The 21,720-nt window shown below is 45.6% G+C and overlaps 1 protein-coding gene and 1 long non-coding RNA gene across 2 annotated transcripts; one reads left to right on the top strand and one right to left on the bottom strand.

Moving 5' to 3' along the window:
• Positions 1-95: 95 nt before the first annotated feature.
• On the bottom strand, positions 96-971 carry LOC114442132 (uncharacterized). The gene is made up of 2 exons (XR_003671320.1): positions 850-971; positions 96-496 (listed from the first exon to the last, which is right to left on the bottom strand). It is a non-coding gene; the product is annotated as an uncharacterized LOC114442132 (long non-coding RNA).
• Positions 972-2,544: 1,573 nt separating this feature from the next.
• LOC114441851 (calmodulin-regulated spectrin-associated protein 3-like) lies at positions 2,545-21,637 on the top strand. Its single transcript, XM_028414967.1, has 17 exons — positions 2,545-2,746; positions 12,011-12,264; positions 12,362-12,502; positions 12,865-12,951; positions 14,479-14,617; positions 14,838-14,977; positions 15,179-15,272; positions 15,400-15,451; positions 15,791-15,843; positions 15,929-15,959; positions 16,128-18,597; positions 18,684-18,805; positions 18,911-19,197; positions 19,289-19,388; positions 19,489-19,601; positions 19,714-19,832; positions 19,950-21,637. The coding sequence occupies exons 1-17, from the start codon at positions 2,611-2,613 to the stop codon at positions 20,283-20,285; spliced, it is 4,674 nt and encodes a 1,557-aa protein (XP_028270768.1). The 5' UTR covers positions 2,545-2,610; the 3' UTR covers positions 20,286-21,637.
• Positions 21,638-21,720: the final 83 nt, after the last annotated feature.

Below are 21,720 nucleotides of genomic sequence, written 5' to 3'. Positions count from 1 at the left end.
GGCTGTTGTCCTTTTGCTTTGGATGCTGCCGGGCGAATTGATTTCATGACCTCACTGAGTGTCTTTTTGGACACTTTTTCCTCCTTTGCTTCCTTCAGAGTGGCCTCTGGTTGGGCTGCAAAGCCTTTTTTGTGATCTTGAGAAAATTTCCTTTTTATCTGCTCTCCAAAGTTTTCCAGCCCCCCTCTGTCCTTTTCCTCCCTCTGCGGTGAAGCATTTTGAATCGACTCCTTCCTCGTGTTACCAAGAGAAAGTCTTTTCAGTGATATCGGTGCTTTCTTGTCTGTTGTCAGTGAGAATCTCTTCTGGGAATGCTTGTCCCTCCTCGACTTCTTCAGGCTGAGTTTATCCAGAGATGGGATACTACTCCTCTTGTGTTTTTTGTTGGGTAGCGCCCTCTTCAGCTGATCCCAGCCTTTGTCCAGAGGTGACTTCTTCTTCTTCTTTTGCCAAAAAAAAGTTCTTTTGGAGGAGGAGCCGCCCATCACTGGTTGATCTGCAGGAGGAAGAATGAAAACACGGGTCTAGTTTTTTGTCGCAGCAGATCAATGTGTGAAAGTCATGAGTTCTGTTTTAGATTATTACAGGATTTGATTAGTTTTTAAACGGCAAAAAAAAATATAAAAACTCAAAAGTGTCAATGTTAATAAATGAACACTGATGGTAATCAAATTATTTGTATTCTAATACTTTGGACATTACAGCCTAGCAGTAGATGTTTGATGTTCACTACATGCAGACCTAAATGTAACTTACCTCCAGTCTTCTCCGCCGTCTGTCAGAGCACAGGTTTTGCGTTTTCCGCGTTGACCTTAATCCTGAGTGTAATAAGAGCGAGCCTGTTCTTACCTTTATCATGGTGGGAGGCGTATGATTGAGCAGATCTGATAGCAGCACTATCCACTCCTCCTCTGAGAGAACTGGTCAGCTCCAAGGTATATTAAGTCTTCTTTTCTGTGATTTACTTCCTGAACAGGCTGCGCAGAACATACAAGAAGACCAAACTGGTTCTGTGACATTCTCCAAGCCTGACACTTCACCTGTTGTGAAGACACCAAACACGTTTGGCTTTTAAAAAGCTGTATGTCATAGACACAAAGTACAAGTTATTGAAGGTAATGCACTACTACTAACCTATGTGTATTATTAACACTATGATCTCTAGTGGTTCTTGACAATAGCCATAGCTATTACTGGAGTTCAGCTGAGGTTTGGGCATATCCTGTGTGTGTTAAAGTGACACAGTTGGCTCGACCTGCTGTATGAGGCAGATGTAACATGAGTAGTCCTCCCAAGCAGAACGTGAGGAACAGCACCTGGTGAGGAGTAAAAATTCGTAAATCAAACATATGTAAACATACATTCATTTAGATTGTTGAATTCCAGCTATTTTTGGCCTCATTTCAAACAATCCCATAGTACTGCTGTTGGTCTGCTGGTATTTTTTTTATTTTATTTTTTTATTTTAGATACTTTAGTAATCCCAGAGGGACATTGTTTAAGGCTGCTGCCAAGCAGTGTCATACAATGACAAGCAAGGTGCGCCACACGTGAAGTGTCTTGCCCAAGGACACACAACAATGACTTAGGGAGGAGTTGGGATCGAACCACCAAGCCACTGTTGCCCCAAATGGGGTTCTAAGTAGCCAACACACAGATATACATGCAGGTCCTCACACAGCGCAACCACACAATTAGGACAGAGACACTAAAAGGTAAACTCAGCATCTAAACTGTGCAGTATGTTATGTTATGTGTTATGTTTAAGGTGTGTTCAGGAGTCGTCCTCTCTGATCCTGGAGGACGGCTCATCTGTCCATCATACTGCAGGTCCAGCCACCTACACTGCTGTAACCGGTAACATGTTGCAGACTTATTATGGTATGTTTACTAGGGACCTAAAATCACTCTGACACAAATTATGCTGGATAGATTACCGGGTCAGAGCGTCTCTAAAACAGAGGGTGGAGGCTGGCCTGTGGGGTCTGATCACACATCATCTGTTGTCACTAAGATTGCTGATAAAAATGTTAATGTTGGTCCTGATGGACCTTGTAAGTCTGATGAGCAGTTTGTAGTCCTGATGTGAATCTGTGTCAGCTGTCTCAGCACCCTTACATAACATCCACAATACTGGTTAAGGTAAGATGATGCCTTGCTCAATGGCGCCACCATGTGGAGGGAGGATGCACTGTTACCACTACAGAAGCTCCTATTCATAAAAATCAAATTCCTCTTTGAGGACAATGTTTTATACTTCCTTGGAGATTAGGTCTGTTTGTGCTTCTGCAACAAATATGAAAATACTTTATCTCCTGTGACACCCTGATTGATTGGCAGACATGTGACGTTTGGTGGCACAAACCAGCCTCTTGTTTCTTCACATAACCAAATTTTGGATTTTGTTGCTGGCTTATAAATTTCTATCTTTTGTACCCTTTAGGCCTGCTGAACTTTCGTTGTCTTTATCCATTTGTTTCAGTCTGTGTCTGCATCACAGGGTCCTCCTCCTCCTCCTCCTCTCCTCCTCCTCCATCCCTCCTCCTCACATTTTCCCGGTGCGGTGCTGCTGCTGCTGCCTCCGCGTCCTCCGTGCGGCACAGCGCGGCCATGGTGGACTCTCCCAGCGCGATGAAGAAGACCTTTTCGGTGCCGGAGATCAAACCGCTGGACAAGTACGACTTCAACCGTGCCAAGATCTGCGCCAGCGTCCGATGGCTGCTGTCGAAATCCTACGGCTCTGCAGGTAGGCTCCAGTCTCTGCCCGCCGCTGTTCAGCATCAGCGAGGCGCCGCTTGGGTGGGGCGCTCAATAATTTATCCTGCTATATGTGGATCTCTGAGTTAGACTCGTCCTGTTATTTTGCATCGAACCCCCAGAAGCCTTCTGCTCAGCATCCATCCTTATCAACCGCTGCCCCGATGCCTGTAGTCAACCCGCGGGTCCCCACGGGCGTGCAGCCTTTCAATACGGCATGTAAGCTCCCATATTACCGAAGCGCATCTTCAGCCAATTATTGCGTGAATATGAGGCTTGTCAGAAGGAATCTCCTCAGCGCTGTGTGATGCAGGCTGTCAATCGTTGCGATGCAACAAAGCCTTTGTCAGAGCAGGGCTTCATCGGGCCTGTGGAAGGTTTTTTTTTCCACGCGGGACAGAAAAAAATGTCTTTATTGCTTAGACTTGAATAAACCAGCCTTACTCGTGTTTTTTAAGATGCAGCTCATGTGTGGGTGCCACATCTAGGTCAGGACCGCATAATATTTGTGTCAGTGTTACGCACGCACGCTGTGCTATAGCGCGTGGCAGTATAGTGAAGGTGACACATTGTGAGACAATGAAGTGGATTTTGGCTGCAGCTGCCCCAAATGCAAACATTTCACTGAACTTTACAACGTTCTTGTAAGTCAGACATACTACACCTTTCCCTATAAGAAGATATTTAGAGGTCCAAACATGTAGAGGGGATACAAACACTTATGTGCAATCCTGATCTGAGTGAGCAAAGTAACCTTTAATAAGATTATTACTATGTTTAGTGCCAGAAATGTGCAGTCTACTCTGTGGTCCTTATGAGGGTTGTTGTATTGGATGACATCATACTGCTCCTTAAAGCTGTGATCAGTGATTGGTGTCATTTTTTTAACCATCTGTCTCCTCCTTTTGTCTGGCCAGCCATTGACAACACATGTGAGACGTGTCCAGTCCTCACATTAAGCTTTTAATGGATAATTGAACGATATTGATTATCAAACACCTTGAAGGCCAGCCAACTGCCATTGTTCTGTTTCTGGTATTTTGTCCACCCCCATGCTGACACAGTCCAGTCAGGCTCTGCTGACTAACTGTCAGCCTGCAGTCGTGAAGTTGCATAGTTTCTCTTGATGTAATGATCCATGCTTTTTGCTGTAGTAATAGCTTTAGACAGAGTTTCATGTTACGTTTGTGTCCATCAGACGGACAGGATGGAGAGATGAGTGAAAACCTCTCAGCAGGGAGGCCTCATTGTTATCTGTTAACTGGAAAATGCCCACTGGGTGCCTCATAGAATTTTAATGGAAGCCTAGAATAAAATAGCACCAATATAGCTGCACATGGGGTTCATTCACCACACACACACACACACACACACACACACACACACACACACACACACACACACACACACACAGACACTCCTGGTGCTGCTAAGATTGATTGTGCCTGACGTGGCCAATGGGTGACTGCTACAAAAAAAAGCTTTGTCATTTCTTCATTGCTTCTTCTAATTTCTGTGATATAATCAAACCAGAGATTTCCAGGGTACCAGTGACTTTTTACATTTTAGGATTTGTAACCTGGTTTTGATCATGTTAAAGATATGAGGTTTTCTGGTTATACACTCACGTGGTGACAACATGTTCTTTGCCAGGAGAGGATTTTCATCAACCGTCACAGTTTATCCAGATTTCCTAGAAAAAGAAAAAAAAGAACCAAATAAGACCCTTACATAGGCTATACACATAAGTTAATACAAAAACTGTCAAAAACCTGATTATAACCAGGATACAAGTGCACATGTAAACATGTTCAGTACCACTCAGTCAGGTAGGCTACAGTAAAATGTGCTTGCCTGGATTATATATCTTTATCTATCCTTAATCTTTACAGGATTGTCCGATTGCTGTAAGTGAATTCACATAAGAGTTACAGATGATCAAAGAAGTATTTCTAGTGGATGAGAGAATAATTGAGGCTAACTAAATATCTGAGGTCTGAATGGTGATTTATCAGTGACATGGGATTTTTTTTTTCAGAATGTCTGGTAAACAAAAGATGCATGGCCTCTGCTCCTTTAGCTCTGTTTTGGGTCTCTATAACTCCTGAAGACATGATCTGGCCCTTGCTAGCTGTTAAATCCTCTGCCGTGTTTGCTGTCAGAGCAGTTCATCTGTCTTGTTGAGTAAGGCAGGAAGCACAGACTACATTCAGTTTGAATGATAGTGATATTTGCATAAGATTCAGAATCTGAAGACTCCAACATTTGCTCTGAAATGATTTCTAGCACATGCTTATATTCATAAAATCCATAATACATTATTGCTGTGCTGGCTATAGCTGCTCAGGCTGGTCTCTGTTCATCCCAGATAGAATTAGTATTATGCTAAATGGTTTAGCTGGATACTCTGCAGTCTGGGCTCATTGCCTCTGCTGTGATTGGGACAAATGGCCTCTTTCCATTTGCATCGTTCCCATAGTGACAGCAGGCCGATTTCCTCCCAGTACTGCAGAGTGTGAAAGGCGAAGGTTCAACCCCAAATGTGTGTGTCACACTGCAGTGGAGTGTGTGCTCAAATAGTTTTTATGCAGTGGCAGCCTCTCCTCTCCTCTCCTCTCCTCTCCTCTCCTCTCCTCTCTTCTCCTCTCCTCTCCTCTCCTCTCCTCTCCTCTCCTCTCGTTTCCGTTTCCGGTGAGTGTGAGCGTGAGTGGTGGTGGCGGTGTGTGAGTGGCGCGGAGTTCAAACTGGTTTTCTGGTCGGTTTTTCAACTGGTGTTTCTACTGTTACTTTCTGCATCATCAGGTAAGACGGTTTTCTTTACTTTTCTGTGGGGTCTGGTTGCTTTCGGGAGGTATGGCGTCTGAGACGCCGCCTCCAACTATCCGGCAAGGTGCGCGGATAGTCCCTCCTGACGGCTCGGTCTCCGTGGAGGAGGTTCTGTTGGCGGCAGGTGAACAGGTAGGACACGACAACATCTTGTTCGCCTCTCGTATGAACAAGGCGGTTGTCGTGTTCCTAAAAACGGAACCTCAGGTCCACCAATTAATTGAGAGTGGCGTGTTCTTCGGGGACCTGTTTGTGCAGGTGTCCCCGCTCACAGCTCCCTCGACGCGGATCACCGTATCCGGCGTTCCGCCGTTCATACCTAATGAGCTGTTAGAGAAGGAGCTCCGCCGCTTTGGAAAATTTGCCAGTGGGTTTAAAACGGTGAGCCTGGGGTGCAAGGACCCCAAACTGAAGCATGTCCAGTCTCTGAGGAGACAGGTGTTCATGTTCCTGGACTCCCCGACACAGACTCTGGAGGTGTCTTTCCGTGTGAAGCAGGGTGACGCTTCCTACATGGTGTACGCGAGCTCAGGACAGATGAAGTGCTTTGAGTGTGGTGATGTGGGACACAAGAGGTTTGCATGTCCTCATAAGCAGCAGGGAGCGGGTGCGGGCGGCCCCGCTCGCGCCGGGGCGGCGGATCCGGGCGGCCCCGCTCGCGCCGGGGCGGCGGATCCGCCCGACACCGCGGCTGGCGGGTCTGTCCCCGGCGCGGCGGAAGCCGCCGCCTCTGCTAAAGTTCTTGCTCCGGTGACTGATGTAAATAACGTGATGATTGTTACAGAGTCAGAGAGGTCCAATGATCTCATCAGTACCGGGTTGAGCAGGAGTGAAAGTCAGCCTGCAGGTGGTGTCATGAGCTCCTCTCAGGCTGCAGACAATAACGTTGCAGCAGAGCTGGTTGGGAACATGGAAGTTCCTGCAAAGCCTCACACTGGTCAGGAAGCAGCCTGCAGTGAAGAGGGCCTGCTGTCTGCCAGCCAGGCTTCATGTACCAGAGAAGATATGGAAGAAGACTATGAGTCAGATAACACATCCATCTCTGGCTCTTCCAGCTTGAGCACAGACCTTTACTCGTTAGAAGAGATAAATCTGTTTCTGGATGAAACTTTCAAAAAGTCTGTCAGAGTGGAGGATTATTTCAGGGACACTGATAAATTCATCAGATCAGTTAACATCCTTAAAAGACAAGTTGGTTTCGACCAACTAGATGAAAAGAAGCGTTTCCGGCTTAAGAAACACATCACTACTCTGAGGAAAATCGGTGGCAAAGCCAGAAGAGTAAAAAAATGTAAATGATGATGCAGCACTGGGTGTTATTTTCGCTCCTCCGTTTTTTAACTGTCTTTATCTGTCTCTGTTCTTTCTTTGACCTATCTATGAGGAGCCTTAACATTGGTTCTCTTAACATAAATGGCGGGAGGGACAGACAGAAAAGGGCATTAATCTCTGAGGTCTCCAATCAAAACAGGATTGATGTGTTGTTTTTACAAGAGACACACACAGTCACACACGATGAGACAGAGTGGGGTTTATGGTGGAAGGGTCTTTTTAGACTAAGTCATGGAACAAATTTTAGTGCAGGGGTAGCTATTCTTTTTAGAGAAGCTGTCGCTACATCTTTTTTATCTTGCACTGAAGTAGTGAAAGGCCGTCTGCTCATTGTTAGAGTAGCCATAGAGGACGCAGTTTACTGCTTTGTTAACATCTATGCCCCAAATAGTGGAGCGGAGAGAGTTATTTTTTACACCCAGTTAAAAAATGAGCTGATAATGCATCAACAGGAACATATTATTATTGGTGGCGATTTTAACTGCACCTTAGATTTCACTATTGACAGAATTGGTGAAGAACCTCACCCGCAGTCATCTCAGTCCCTGAGCAACGTCATTTTACATCTAGACCTGCTTGATTCTTTTAGAGTCAAACATCCACAATCTCAGCAGTACACCTGGGTCAGGGTCTGCAATAATCAAGTTTGTGCAGCTAGATTAGACAGAATCTACATTTCTAAGTCTCTCAACCCAAGGTTGCTCTCCTCCAGTATTCATCCAGTTGGTTTTACTGATCATCATTTAGTAGCGGTGAGAATAGTGATTTCTTTAGGTGCACGCCCCAAGTCTTATTGGCATTTCAATAATAAATTACTGCTGGACAAAAATTTTTGTCAGGATTTTGGACGCTTTTGGGATCATTGGAGAACTCAAAAGGTTAATTTTTGTTCCCTTAAGTTGTGGTGGGAGGTTGGTAAAGCACAAATACGTGCTTTTTGTCAGCAGTACACCTCCCACTCTTCTGCCAGGATTAAAGCTGCAATTAATGATCTAGAGTTAGATATTAAGAACATAGAAAAAGGCCTAAATAGGAGTGCAGATGACATCACTGCCCCTTTGCTGAAGGAGAAAAGGTCGGAGCTGAGTTCACTCCTGCAGGAGAGGGTTAAGGGAGCCCTTATCCGATCACGTTTTCTCCAGCTAAAGGACATGGATGCCCCGAGCTCTTTCTTCTTCAATCTTGAGAGATCGGTGGCGGAGAGAAAGCTAATGACATGCCTAAGGCTGCCGGGGGGAAGTACTACCACGGACCCAGTTGAGATGAGGAAGCATGCTATGGACTTCTATGCAGGCCTGTTTGGATCGGAACCTTGTGATCTGGAGTGTCGGGAAGAGCTCCTGAAAGATCTTCCCCAGCTCAGCATAGAGGAAAAGGCTGATCTGGACAAAGATCTGACCCTGGAGGAACTGACATCTGCCGTCAATCAGATGGAGTCTGGACGAGCACCAGGGATCGACGGCCTGCCCATGGACTTTTTTAAAACTTTTTGGAATATCATTGGTCATGATCTTCTCGGAGTTTTCTTGGAGTGTTTTAAATCTGGATCTCTTCCGGTGTCCTGTCAGAGGGCAATCCTCTCCCTGCTGCCAAAAAAGGGGGACTTGGCACTTTTAAAGAACTGGAGACCAGTTGCCTTACTTTGCTCAGACTACAAAATACTGTCTAGAGCACTCTCTAATAGACTAAAAGAAACTCTAGGCATTATTATTCACACAGATCAGAGCTATTGTGTTCCTGACCGGTATATTATGGACAATATTTTTCTAATTAGAGATGTAATAGATGTGTGTGATTGTTTTAATGTAAATGTTGGTGTTGTCTCTTTGGACCAAGAGAAGGCGTTTGACAGGGTGGATCACTCGTATTTGATTTCCACGCTTAGGTCTTTTAGCTTTGGTGAAGGGTTTGTAAGGTGGTTAAAAACACTTTATTGCAATGCACAGTGTTTGATAAAAATGGGTGCTGGGCTGAGCAGGCCGATCTCTGTACAGCGGGGCATAAGGCAGGGTTGTCCCATCTCCGGCCAGCTCTTTAGTCTGGCAATTGAACCTCTGCTGTGCAGGTTGAGGGATCGGCTCAGGGGTTTTTCTTTACCTGGGTCCTGCAGGCTTGAGCGTGCATTAGTATTGTCTGCTTACGCAGATGATGTGAACGTCTTTGTGTCTAGTCAGGAGGATGTTCGTCGTCTGCAAGATGCCCTGCTCCTTTATGAGAAGGCATCCTCTGCACGGGTGAACTGGGGTAAAAGTGAGGCTCTCCTGTTAGGCCAGTGGAGGGATCAGGCAGTGCCCTTTCTACCAGGAGGTCTCAATTGGAAGAGGGAGGGGTTGAAGGTGTTGGGAGTGTTTTTAGGCACTGAGGGCTTTAAAGCTAAGAATTGGGAGGGAATCAGGGATAAAGTGTGCGCTCGGTTGTCTAAATGGAAATGGTTGCTACCTCAGCTGTCTTATAGGGGGAGAGTTCTGGTTGTTAATAACTTGGTTGCCTCGACTCTCTGGCACAAACTCATCCCTCTGACACCGCCGAGGGGCTTCATAGAGGACATCCAGAGGATAATCCTGGACTTTTTCTGGTCTGGAAAGCACTGGATTCGGGCAGCAGTTTTATACCTACCTGTAGCCGAGGGTGGGCAAGGTCTAATTGACATTCAGTCCAAAATTGCTGCCTTCAGACTACAGACAGCGCAACAGATCCTCTACAACAGTGGTCCAAGCTGGTTAGACACAGCTCGGCTCCTCATGAGAAGAGCTGGCCGGCTGGATTACGATAAACAACTTTTCCTTATACAGAGCGAGGTTCTTGACTTATCTGGACTTACACCATTCTACAGCTCTGTACTGCAGTCCTGGAGGATTTTTAAATTTCAACGTGCAAGAAGTGAGACTCCGGGCATGTGGGTTTTTGAAGAGCCACTGTTTTGCAGTGCTTTTTTAAAGACTTTATCCCTGGAATCTGCTAGCCTGCGGGCTAACCTCAGAAGTGCCGGTTGCACTAAAGTTGGTCATTTAATGAAGCTGACTGCTTTACCGGTGGACGTTCTGAGAGAGAGGAGTAAACTCACCTCTGTTCGTCTGTTCAACAGGGTGGTGGTGGAGGTCTGTGAGGCTTTTCCACCCCCTTTAAGACTTTTTGTAAGAGACTCTACCCTGTGTGAGCAATGGAGCGAAGGCAGTGAGTATGGCTTCCCTGCTCTGTCTGTTTCTCCTGCAGTGGGGGAGTGGCGGGAGGAGGGGGGTCGGTTGCTGTCTTTTAAAACACCACACCTGGACAAGTTCAAGGATGCAGGGAAAAAGGATCTGTACACAACCTGTGTGAAAGTTCTCCATCTCCAGTCCCTCTCGGAAGTCAGGGAGTCGAGGTGGACTGAGTTCTTTGGCCCAGATGCTTCCCCGAAGGGCAGCTGGCGGTCCCTGTATAAGCCGCCCATTGAGAAGCGAACAGCAGATCTCCAATGGAGGGTTATACATGGTGCAATAGCTACGAACAGATACAGAGCGCACATGGACCCTGGGGTGGGATTAGAGTGTGTCTTTTGCATGCAAACTGAAACTCTCGCACATTTGTTTGTAGAGTGTCCCAGGCTAGGACCACTCTTTGAGTTGGTGAAAAGGCTGTTTCGGGGGTTTGAGATGAGGTTTTCTTTTGATTTATTTATTTTTGGCCCAAAATATCAGGCATTGTTGAAATCTGTGTGTACATTGGTGAATTTTGTATCTGGGTGTGCAAAGTTGGCTATCTGGCTGACACGCAGGAACAAAACCCAGGATTCTGGGTGTGTGGATGTAGTGCCAGTTTTTGAAGGACTGCTAAAATCTCGCCTTCGGGTGGAGTACACCTTTCACAAAACACTAGACAAGCTGCAGGACTTCGTACATGTATGGACTATGGGAGGGGTGCTGTGTGCTGTGGCAGAAAACGGGGAGTTAACCTTTAAGTTATGATTTGAGAGTTGTTTCATTTGTGTTGGTCAGGATTGATTGTGTACCCTGAAAATTTTTGTATTTGTTCTTTACTCACATGTTGAAATTTTGTTAGTTTTGGTAAGTGGTCATTAAAAGGACTTTGAAAACCAAACCTCTCCTCTCCTCTCCTCTCTTCTCCTCTCCTCTCCTCTCCTCTCCTCTCCTCTCCTCTCCTCTCCTCTCCTCTCCTCTCCTCTCAACAGTGACAGAAAAAAAGAGTAGTAGTATCCATTGTTACAGGTCACGGTTGGATGCAGATGAAGAAGTAAAAGAGCAACAAAGACACTTTGTAGACCTCGAGGTGATGAGGACTGACTGTGGCATAACTGAAAGAGATGTAGAGCCTAATATTTCCTTTAAGAAGCCCACTGGAGTCCTCAGGATTATCCCGAATGGGAATATGGGTCAGTCAGGGAAGTGTGTGTGTGTTTTTTTTTGTGTCTATGAAATGACCCATTCATAGTGGACTGAGATTACTTGACATGCAAACACACTCTTGTCTGGGTTAGCTGCTCATGCAGATGATGGCATTATCCTCTCCTGCAGGCAGACACTGTCGCTCACTGTCACAGGTTATTTTATTTCCATCGTGGAAAAATGTCTCCCAGTTTTATTACTGGAACACATCCTATAGTAAGGCTGCAGTCTCTTTGCAGCATGATGGCTGAAACATTTTCTACATGAAACGATTCTTTGACAAAGCAATTCATTGTTATACTGTAGGCATTTTATCATTCAGAGACCAATGCAGTGTGATGCTGACACAGTTTTCCTTCTGCAGAGATATCTTACATCTGCACTGTAAACGGCTTCATGGTTCCCCACAGCTCAGAAAGCATTCTTAGCAGTTGAGTAGATGAGTGCTTGTGCTCGGTAATTATCTCAGCTTGTAGATAATGATTGAGTGCTTGTTTTCAACAGCACCAGGCCCTTTCCCCCCAAACAAAGCTCAGTCCAACTATCACTAAAGATAATATAAATGTATTTATTTCCTAAAGGTAAAATCAATTTGCACCATGCTGGTTGCCACCATAACTGCAAATAATAGAAACCTTCAAATAGAGCCCAAACAGAAACCTTGTGGCCAAAGAACTCAGTGAGATTTGTCTTTTTTTATTTATTTATTTTAGAAAATGTACCTGTGGAGTTACGAGATCCGCTTTACAAAGACCAGTATGAACAGGAGCATCTCAAGCCGGCCGTCTCCAAGCTGCTCCTCTCCCCGGAGATCTACTGCCGAGCGCAGGCCCTGCTGGCCCAGGCACAGGGGTCCCCTGCTGACAACACTGCTCTGCTGCAGTTCCTCATTAAGAAAGGTTTCACTCCAAAGATCCAGGATGCAGACGTCACAGAGGAGGACCTCAGCAGCACCCCTATCAAGATGGTATGCTTCTTCTTTTTTTTTGTTTTTTTACACTTTTTGTTCTCAGTCAAATAGAAATAAATCACCTGACGCTTATTCTTGTCTCTAATTGGTGCAGAAAGCTCATCTTGCACTCATTGACTCGCTGATGTCACTGGCTGCCAAAGAGACAGTGGGTCGGGTGAAGATGGCGACAGAGGCTGAACAAATGGGTGTCGGGGCTCCGTGGGAGAACTCTTTGATCTTCTGGGTCAACCGGGTGAGATGATGAAACCATGACAGTGCTGATGTCGCTCTCACTTGACGCTTCTGGTACACAGAACACACCTCAGATGATCACACTCAACATGATTATCAGCAGGTTTAGTCATGGCAAAGGTCTGCTGCAGTTTGTCACAGTCCAGCTGCTGATGATTTGGCTCCTTGACACTTTGCTCATTATGTTTTCTATTAAATTATTTACTGGGATTTGGCTTATTGTAGGGATGATTCTCTGTTTGTGTGGCATGTGCACTATTTTTATATAGTGTATCATGTGGATTATTTTTGTGTGATAATCAAGTGGTCTTTCATTTATAACTCTCATGCTAATGTTGGAGATGTTTGTCCTGTCTTGCACAGTTGAACCAGATGTTGAGAGAAAGCACAGAAGAAGAAGAACCTCCCAAGTCACAGACGTGTACAGATGTGCAGTCTGTCCAGGAGACGGTAATAATACCTCCAACACATTAACACACATGAATATACTCACATGCTTTGATGTGTCACTGGTGTGTTGCTGAAGCTTCTAACACGGTTGTTGCTCTGCTTCTTTGGTCTCTGTCATTCCTTGCTCTCTGGCAGTGTCAGTCCACCCGTTGGTACTGGAAACTAGTCCCCGTAAGTGTACCCTTCTCTTGTCTTTTCTCTCTCTGTCTGTCCATCTGCTATGGCTGACATTATTGTGCCTGCTGGAAATGCCACACACACCTCTTATCTGTCCCCTCATGAAAAGTGGCTTTGAGTAGGATGGTGATATTGTTTTTACTGACCTGTATGTCCTGTGTATGGTTACTGTTAACAGCTGATGTTTTTGGACACTTCAGTGTTTCTGGTACATTCAGTCATTAGGGTTCATCTCAAAATGCCCAGATTATCAGAGCCAAGGGAAGAAGGAGTGTTGGAGAGGAGGGAGGGAGGTGAAATGTCTGCTGATTATTAAAAAGCCCCCTTGTGTGTCCCCGTCCTCTCCGCTCCCTCCTCCGTCGCTCCTCTCTCACTGTGCAGGGCCATGTGACTTTGTGGTGTGGCGGTTTCCATGATGACCGGCCCCCTTGTCATTTATGCTTGTTTCCCTCTCTCTGCCATCCCTCATCCAGCATGCTATCGCTTTTTGTTTGAAGGAGTCGGGGAATAAGCCTCCAGTGGTAACGTATTATACCTCGCTCTTTTTTTTCCACGCTCATCCTCCAAATCTTCCTGACTGACTGACTGACAGCCACACCTCACCCACACTATGGCTGACTGAGCGACCGCAGACTAATCACCACTCCAACCCCGAGGCTGGATGGATCAACTGAAACTCATTAGATATTAACACATCTATTATGTTCTCTTGTTGCAAAGCCGTGTTAAAGGAGGTTTAATAAGAGTGTTACTCTTTGACGATGAATCCTCCTCCAACAAGGCTGTGTAACAGTTAGTTTAACTTTCAGTGAAGATCATAGACATGCAGCATTTGTTTGATTTTGGGTGTGTTTTCTCTCATGTGGACATTAAAGATCAATGCAACACTATTTTTTATTTGATTATTTGGATGAGAATTAAAGCTCACAGTGTCATCAGTGCCTGTTTCTGCTGCATGGACACCGGTGGACAAACGTCTTCATTTTCACTCTCATTTTTCTGCCCATAGTTATCTGTTGGTTTTGTTATTTGCGCTGCACCGTCTGGTTGTGTGTGTATGTGCACAATTCTTTTCTTTTACTTGAGGCGTCATTAGTCTTGTGCTTTATTTCCTGTGGGTTTTCTTCTCTTGGCAATCTTCTTGGCTTATTGGCTCACTGGTTTTGTTGGTTATCTGATAGAAAGATAACCCTGGCTGGTTTTATATTTCCTTTTGTCACTTGTATGTCTATTTGAATTCTCCTTAACATGAGTTCCCCTTCTCTTATGCTGCTGTCTCCTCTCTTTAAAACTCTTCCTTTTCTCCCCATCCCATTATCCGCCTCTTCACCTCCCTCATTTCTTCTGTAGATCCGCTATAGGAAGGACAAAGTGCAGTCTAAGCTGACTCCTACTTTCCCTCTGGTCTCTGCGGTCAAAGATCTTTCTAATGGCTGTGCAGTAGCTGCTGTGATGCATTACTACTGCCCTAGCTTGCTGCCTTTAGAGGGTATATACATGAAACACACTAACACATGCACAAACATACGCTGTATGATTAATTATTTATATTTCACTTCCAGACACTCAACAGCTTAAATTATAGGCCCATCATTTAAATAACATGTCTTGAATAAATGCATGTCATGGAACTTCCTTTGTTTCTAGATCTGTATAGATTATGCATTGCATATTAATGTGTGTGTTTTTTTTGTATCCGCTCCTTCCAGATGTGTGTCTGAAGGATACCATGTCAGTGGCTGACAGTCTCTACAACCTGCAGCTAATCAAAGATGTTTGTGAGAGCAGCTTACAGAGCTGCTGCCCCCTGGCTGTGGAGGACCTGCTCTATGCTCCAGCAGTTCTGCATGTAAGTTGTAGTTATTCTACTTGGTATAACTTGGATGTAACTTCGCCATCAGAATGTGTATTGTGATGGTTGTGGGCAAACCACCAGGTGGCAGTACAAGCAAGATTTTACAGTGGTCATGCTTTAAAAAGTTATTAGAATGTCATAGTCTGTATGTGCATCACCTTCATCTATAGTAACACAAATGGCTTTTTTCCTCAGCTGAACATCATGGGCTTCATAGCAGAGCTGCTAGAGTGGTTTGAGGTTAAGAAGCCTGATTTTGTCCAGCCCATACAACCCATTGACCTCACAGGTTTGTGACTTTTACACATTAATGAGATTACATCTCTTATTATACTGGAGCAGAATGTGACATTAGGTGTTTGTGTGTGTGTGTGTGTGTGTGTGTGTGTGTGTGTGTGTGTGTGTGTGTGTTTTAGACATCTCAGGGTTTCTTGACTGTACAAGCCCTGTCAGTGGGAACAGCAACAGGTAACTTACTATCACTGCAGCCACACAGGTAATCCAGATTAAGAATCTGTCATAAAGCCCAGTAAATTTAAAATATTACAGAATTTATTTGGGGAAAATCAGATACAAAATTGTCAGACAGCAGCTGGAAAAGCCAAGGAGAAGCTGATCTAGACTTTAATCATTGTTGAGGATAAAATACATAAGCAGAGGAGGTAGTATTTGGCAGTATTCGCATATATACTGTGTGATTATTTAGTAGTGAGCTCCCCAGAAGGATCAATTAGAAGTAATTAAAATAATAGTGCTTTCTTGCATTTTCTACTCTTACTAACAGAATTTTAAAACGTCATTTTTCAGTGGTTCTCCTTCCTTTATCTTCAAACAGCCCTTTGTACCCATCCCCTCACCTGGTAAGAAATACTGTTGCCAATGCATTTGTTCTGTTCATTATTAAAACCACTGTGTTTTATCTGATTTAAATCTTTTTTTTTCCAGAAAACAAAAGTTGGACAAAGAAACAAATCAGGTAGATACATGAATCCTGTATGTGGTATTGTAATTGTTGTGTTGCATTCATATTTTATCTTAATTTCTTAAATCTTCTTACTTTGGCTTCTGTGGTTTCTGCTTCTCCATATGTGTTGGTACCCCTCATCATGTGTCCATCTTCCCATTGCTACCCACCTCTCTGCAGTCGTCCTCTGTCAGCAGTGACTTTCAGCATCCCATTTGGCCTGGACAGTGATGTTGACATTGTGATGGGAAACCCAATAGATTCTGTCTTTCGCTCTGTCAGCACTGACAGCCTCGCCACTGGCATCCCCGCCATGACCTCACCGGTGACATCAGCAGGAATGACTCGTGTCCCCTACAGCCCTCCAGAGGACCTCAGCCACCTGGTCAGCGCATCAGCCCCATCACAGCGGTCTTCCTGGGGCCCTTATGCGCACACAGCGCCTCTAGGAGAGCTGCCAACCATTGAGGAGGCCCTACAGGTGGTTCATACACCAGGCAGCAAAGATCGGAAGAAAGGAAGGACCACTGAGAAAAGTGGGAGAGTAATAGGCAGAGCAGAGCCCAGGTTACGCCCTGAGGGTGCACCTGCAGGTTTTTTCCTGCACTCTCCTGACGAGGCTGATCCCCAGCTTAGTAGCTCTGCTCCCTGTCGCTCTGGAGTCCTCTACCGGCCAGTCGGAGGAGACGTGGGTAGCAATGAGAGGCAAGGACGGAGCGAGAGGAGGGAGAGATCAGGACGGAGCTCTGACATGTCACGTGATGACGACTCTGTACTGCGCGATGGCAGCGTTGACTCCTCTGAAGCATCGGATGATGCGCCTAGAAATGCCCCTGGTAATATTCGACCCAGTAACGGTCGCCAAGGAAACCACAGCACCAACAACAGTCCACGGATGACCAGCTTTGCTGAAAGGCGAGATAACAGACGACGACAACCTGCAGCTCCCGGGGAGGACTCAGCATCTGCTCCAACCCCGACAACCCCAGGAACTCCACACACACCTTCGACGCCAGCTGGGGCACCCGGTCGCCAGGACAGCCCAGGCCCCAGAGGCCCTGAACCAGGCTCTGAGGCCTGGGAGCTGGGAGCTCGTCTTGAGGAAAAACGCAAAAGCATTGAGGCCCAAAAAAGACGTATTGAAGCCATTTTTGCTAAACACAGACAGAGGCTTGGAAAAACTGCTTTCCTTCAACTAAAACGAGAGCAAGGAGAGGGAGGAGGGGAGGGAGCAGAGGAGGATAGCATGACCCTGGAGGAGCGTCTCACTCACATGGAGGAGCAACTGAAGCAGGAGGAGGAGAAAGAAGAGAAAGAAAAAGAGAAAGATGGAGAGAAGGAAAAAGAGAAAGCATCTGTGTCAAATCCTCCTCGCTTAGAGAAGCAGGTCACATTCTCTATTGAAAGTAAGAAAGGAGTAGAGAAAGAAAAGGGGGCAGAGGCAGCAGGTGAAGCTGTCTTTGTGGAATACAATGAAGTGGTGCAGAAACTGAGTGAAGCTCTGCAGTCACTACAGAAGGACATGCAGAAACTTACTGAACAGCAACAGCAGCTCATGAGCAACCAAAGACCCAGACCCAAAACAACTACAAAATCAGCAACTAGAATTAATACCAAAACACCACCCAGAACCCCTCCACTCACCCCAACAAAGACACCACCCAGAACCCCAACAAAGGCTTCCACTAGGACCACGAGTAAAGCTTGGGTGATTCCTGCTGGTCCCAATGCTCCCTCTGCTTCTTCCCCATCGCGGCGTTCTCATGTTCTTCCCTCCTCCACCTCTCCAAAAACAATCATCTCTTCTTCCTGCCCAGCTCCACGCACCAAAATTCACTCTTCCTCCACTCCACGCAGTCCCAAACACCACCCACGTCCTCAAAATCAGCCCCACCCACGGCCCTCCGAACTCAAGTTCCCACCACTCAATCGTGTCTTGACTCCAACGCAGAATGTGGATACACTCCCCCACCTGCGGCGTGTGTCCCCCAGCAAATGTCAGGTGCAGACTACTTCTTCCTTCCGTATCGGTGGACCTCAGACTCCTCAGGAGTCTCCACAGCCTGCCCAGCAGCCACAGCTGGATGAGCAGAGCTCAGACGCAGGCTCCAGTGAGACACCAACCCAGTTCAGCCTTGAGTTGGAGCAGGAGGATACAGAAGCTGTGGGGGGGTTGCCAATCTTTTCCCAGCCCAGACAAGATCGCCTGAAATTTGCTGGTGGCGGCAGCAGCTCTGGTGCTCCTTCCGAGTGCTCGTTTGAGAGTGAGACTTTGTCCTTGTCCGCTGCACACAGCACAGGAGGTGAAGGGGAAAGAGGTGGAGGTGCAGGGAAGCGCTGCAGCCTGATTGAGGTGTCATTGTCATCTCTTGGAGGGCCAGAGGGGGGTAGTGATGAACCAACAGATGAAGGGCAGGAGTTTTCCTCTGATTCTATGAGTGACCACACAGAGTCTGCTGTGGAGCCTACTAGAGGACTTGTAGTAGAACCTTTAGATCTTATAGAGCAGCTGAACCTGGCCACAGAAGCCAAGGAGCTACCAGAACAACAAGCTGAATCTAAGGAACACATAGTTGACACTGAGACTTTGGAACCAAGTGGAGAGCAGAACGAAGTGGGAACCAGAGGAGGAATTGGATTCTTTTTCAAGGTGAGAGCAGTCAAACAAGAAGAGAAGAGAAACATACACATGGATATGTCTTGACATTTGGTTGATGTGCACTTGTGTGGTTGTAGGAGGAGCTACACAGTGAAGGTGAGATGGCACAACGTAAAGCGATGCTGTTGGAAAGACAGCAGAAGAGAGCTGAAGAGCTGAAGAAGAGGAGACAGTGGCATGAGCCAGAAAGGGAAAATAGGTAACTCACATGTATAAAGAGGCATCCAAACATTCCAGTCTTTTGTTTGTCTAAAGTAGAATTGCACATTTGTAAAGTAATATAATCCCTCTTGATTGTTTTCAGACCAGCATCCTCAGACAAAAGAGTGGCATCTCCCTCCCATACACATGCTGCAGGCACAACCTCACTGTCCCCCACACCGCCTGCTACTCCTGCTCGCCGTGGAGATTTCACACGAGGGGAGTATGCACGGCGCCAGCAACTCAGAATCATGGATGACCTGGACAAAGTGCTTAAGCAGAAATCAACTAGTCAAGGCCGACCTGCTGCTAAGAAAACCCGGTCCCGTCCTCGCAGTATGACTAGGGAGGAAACGCAGCTGTCTCTGAGTCCAGCCAAGGGAACAAATGGTAACATCAAAATTACACAATGTACACAAGGGTGTTTGTGGATGATTTTAATCACTAAATCATTTTAATACATCAACTTTTGTTTCCACAGTCTCTAAGCTAACCAAAGTCTACTCACATTCCTCACTTAACCTGGCAGCCAGGGAGGAAACAGGAAACAATGGTCGTGACTCTGCAAAGAAACCCAACAGGTACACAGCTGCATGTGGACAGCTTCTACAACATTCCACTGTCCTGACGTCCTGATGTGTTAAGGGCTTATTGATTTACTGATTGATTTCTCCCGGGCAGCCGTCCGAGTTCACCTGCAGGATGTGTGACACCCAGCACACTGACAAACCAGAATGGAGATAAAGACTGGGAGACTGGTTCCAATGGAACCTCTCCTGCCCCGGAATACACAGGTTTGAAGTCCAGATGGGCTCTAACAGTCTCACAGTTTTTGAGGACTTTAATGTGAGTGGTTTCAATTGCAGATGTGGGCTACAATACAAGTTTTGCTGTTTGTATTTTCAGGTCCAAAACTCTTCAAAGAACCAAGCTTCAAGTCCAACAAATTCATCATTCACAACGCCCTCTCTCGCTGCTGCCTCGCTGGGAAGGTCAACGAGACTCAAAAAAACAAGATAGTTGAGGTATATGGCTCATTTGACTTGACGGTTAGCCTTTTACAGTCAATTTTGTGAAGTCTGGTTGACAATCACACAAGCAGATGGAAACTACCACTTACTTCCACTTTGTTCAATCCTCAGGAGATGGAGAAGAGTCCCGGCAACCACTTCCTCATCCTCTTCCGTGATACCAACTGTCAGTTCAGAGGTGTCTATACCATGAACCCCGACTCCCAGGAGCTGGTGCGAGTGGCTGGCGTGGGCCCACGGACTGTCAGCTCCACCCAGGTGGAATCCATTTACAAGTACAGCTCAGACAGGAAGCAGTTTAGTGCCATCCCCTCTAAAACCATGGGCATGAGTGTGGACGCCTTCACCATCCCCAGCCAACTTTGGCACGGAGGAGGAGGAGGAGCAGGAGGAGGAGGAGGAAGCAGGAGGGCAAGCATTACTAAGAAGGCGGTCACTTCCAAGTGAGGACTAGAACATAGCTTCACATCCACACATTATTAAAGAAAACACTATAATTAAACCGTAATTACAGTGAAAACTGTAGTCAGACACAGAAGCAGTTATTTATATGCACACAGATTGGCCTATAGGCATGTGTGTGAGTAAATACACCTCACCTCTGTGGCCCTTGGATTTTAGTAGAAACACAACATATAAAACGATTGTTTGCACTCCCATTGGTGTGGATGAGTGACCCTCATACAGAGGGAGGTTTTGTAAAATGTCAGAGGAGAGTCACTTTTAAAAAGTCTCAATATACTTCCGTCATCTAAAGTATCATTTCTTTCTTTGAAAAGAAAATATTGAGCCATTTATTATTAAAACATTCAAAATACACACATCTGATCCCACCCTGGTTCTGTGGACTGAAGTCCTAAAAATAAAAAATCAGTTTTATATATAAAGCCAAACATTAAAGAAAATGCCTTCATGTCAGAGTGACTGACGGGACTTTTATTTTGTATGTTAATTCTAGGGTGGATTAAAGCACATTTGTTCGACAAAATGAAAGACAGCCATAACCATGTGATGCAGATGGGAACTTTGGTTAATTTGGACACGTGTAAAGGTGTCAGTGGTTTTCATAGATGACTACCACAGCATGAATGATTACTTCCTGTATGTGGTATAAGCTACTTTCGAAATAATATCAGAGTGAAACCCTGTGGATGATGTTGATAGTGTGTGAGCATTAGATGCCAATTTAAATGACTTTTTCTACAGTGAACTAAGAGCATACTGTGTCATGTGTCAAATCAAGCATACATTTAGAAGTAACTGGAGTGTTGGTGCTCTCAGGTAGAGATGGGCTACAATAGCAGCTTTTATTTTGAAAACTATTTTATTGATCTCTGCTCTGATTCTCTGACTGTGATGACTCTTTTATCAAGAAGTCCTCTTTTTTTTTCTAACAGTGCGGGCATGTGATGCATAGAAAGAAGCGCTAACTCAGGGAAATGGCTGATAGTGGAGCATGGTGTACCAATGGAAAGAAGAAAGAACTTGTTATACTTCTCCCAACCTGAGGAGGGCGATCACACTGCCTGTTGCAAGTGTCACACAGCACACATGCACAGTCAGGACAGGGTTAATGAATTTTACTACACAATTAAAATCCGCTCTTTAATGCTCAGAAAACTCAAATCATGGCACACAGTTTTTTTTTCTTTCTTACCACGCAACAATCTACCTATAAGGCTTCAGTCTGAGATTCCACAGTAACATGCTATTGAAGCCCATTCCTGCTCCTGTTACAGTGCCCACTTTTAAACCGGTGTTTCAAACCAGCATACATGTGTGAAATAACAAATGGATTAAACTCCTGAATCATGCGTCTGTCTCTGTCAGTCTTGTTTGTTCCTCACTCTTTTAACCTCCTGCTCGTGAAATATTGTCAGTT

This window comes from Parambassis ranga, chromosome 1 (assembly GCF_900634625.1).
Source record: "Parambassis ranga chromosome 1, fParRan2.1, whole genome shotgun sequence".
NCBI lineage: Eukaryota > Metazoa > Chordata > Actinopteri > Ambassidae > Parambassis > Parambassis ranga.
This window is presented reverse-complemented; position numbering and strand designations above follow the sequence as displayed.

Coding starts and splice junctions, on each gene's coding strand:
- LOC114441851 (XM_028414967.1), top strand. CDS start 2,611: ATGGTGGACTCTCCCAGCGCGATGAAGAAGACCTTTTCGGTGCCGGAG. Junction 12,503..12,864: donor TGATCTTCTGGGTCAACCGG/GTGAGATGATGA, acceptor TGTCTTGCACAG/TTGAACCAGATGTTGAGAGA. Junction 15,844..15,928: donor TGTACCCATCCCCTCACCTG/GTAAGAAATACT, acceptor TTTTTTTTCCAG/AAAACAAAAGTTGGACAAAG.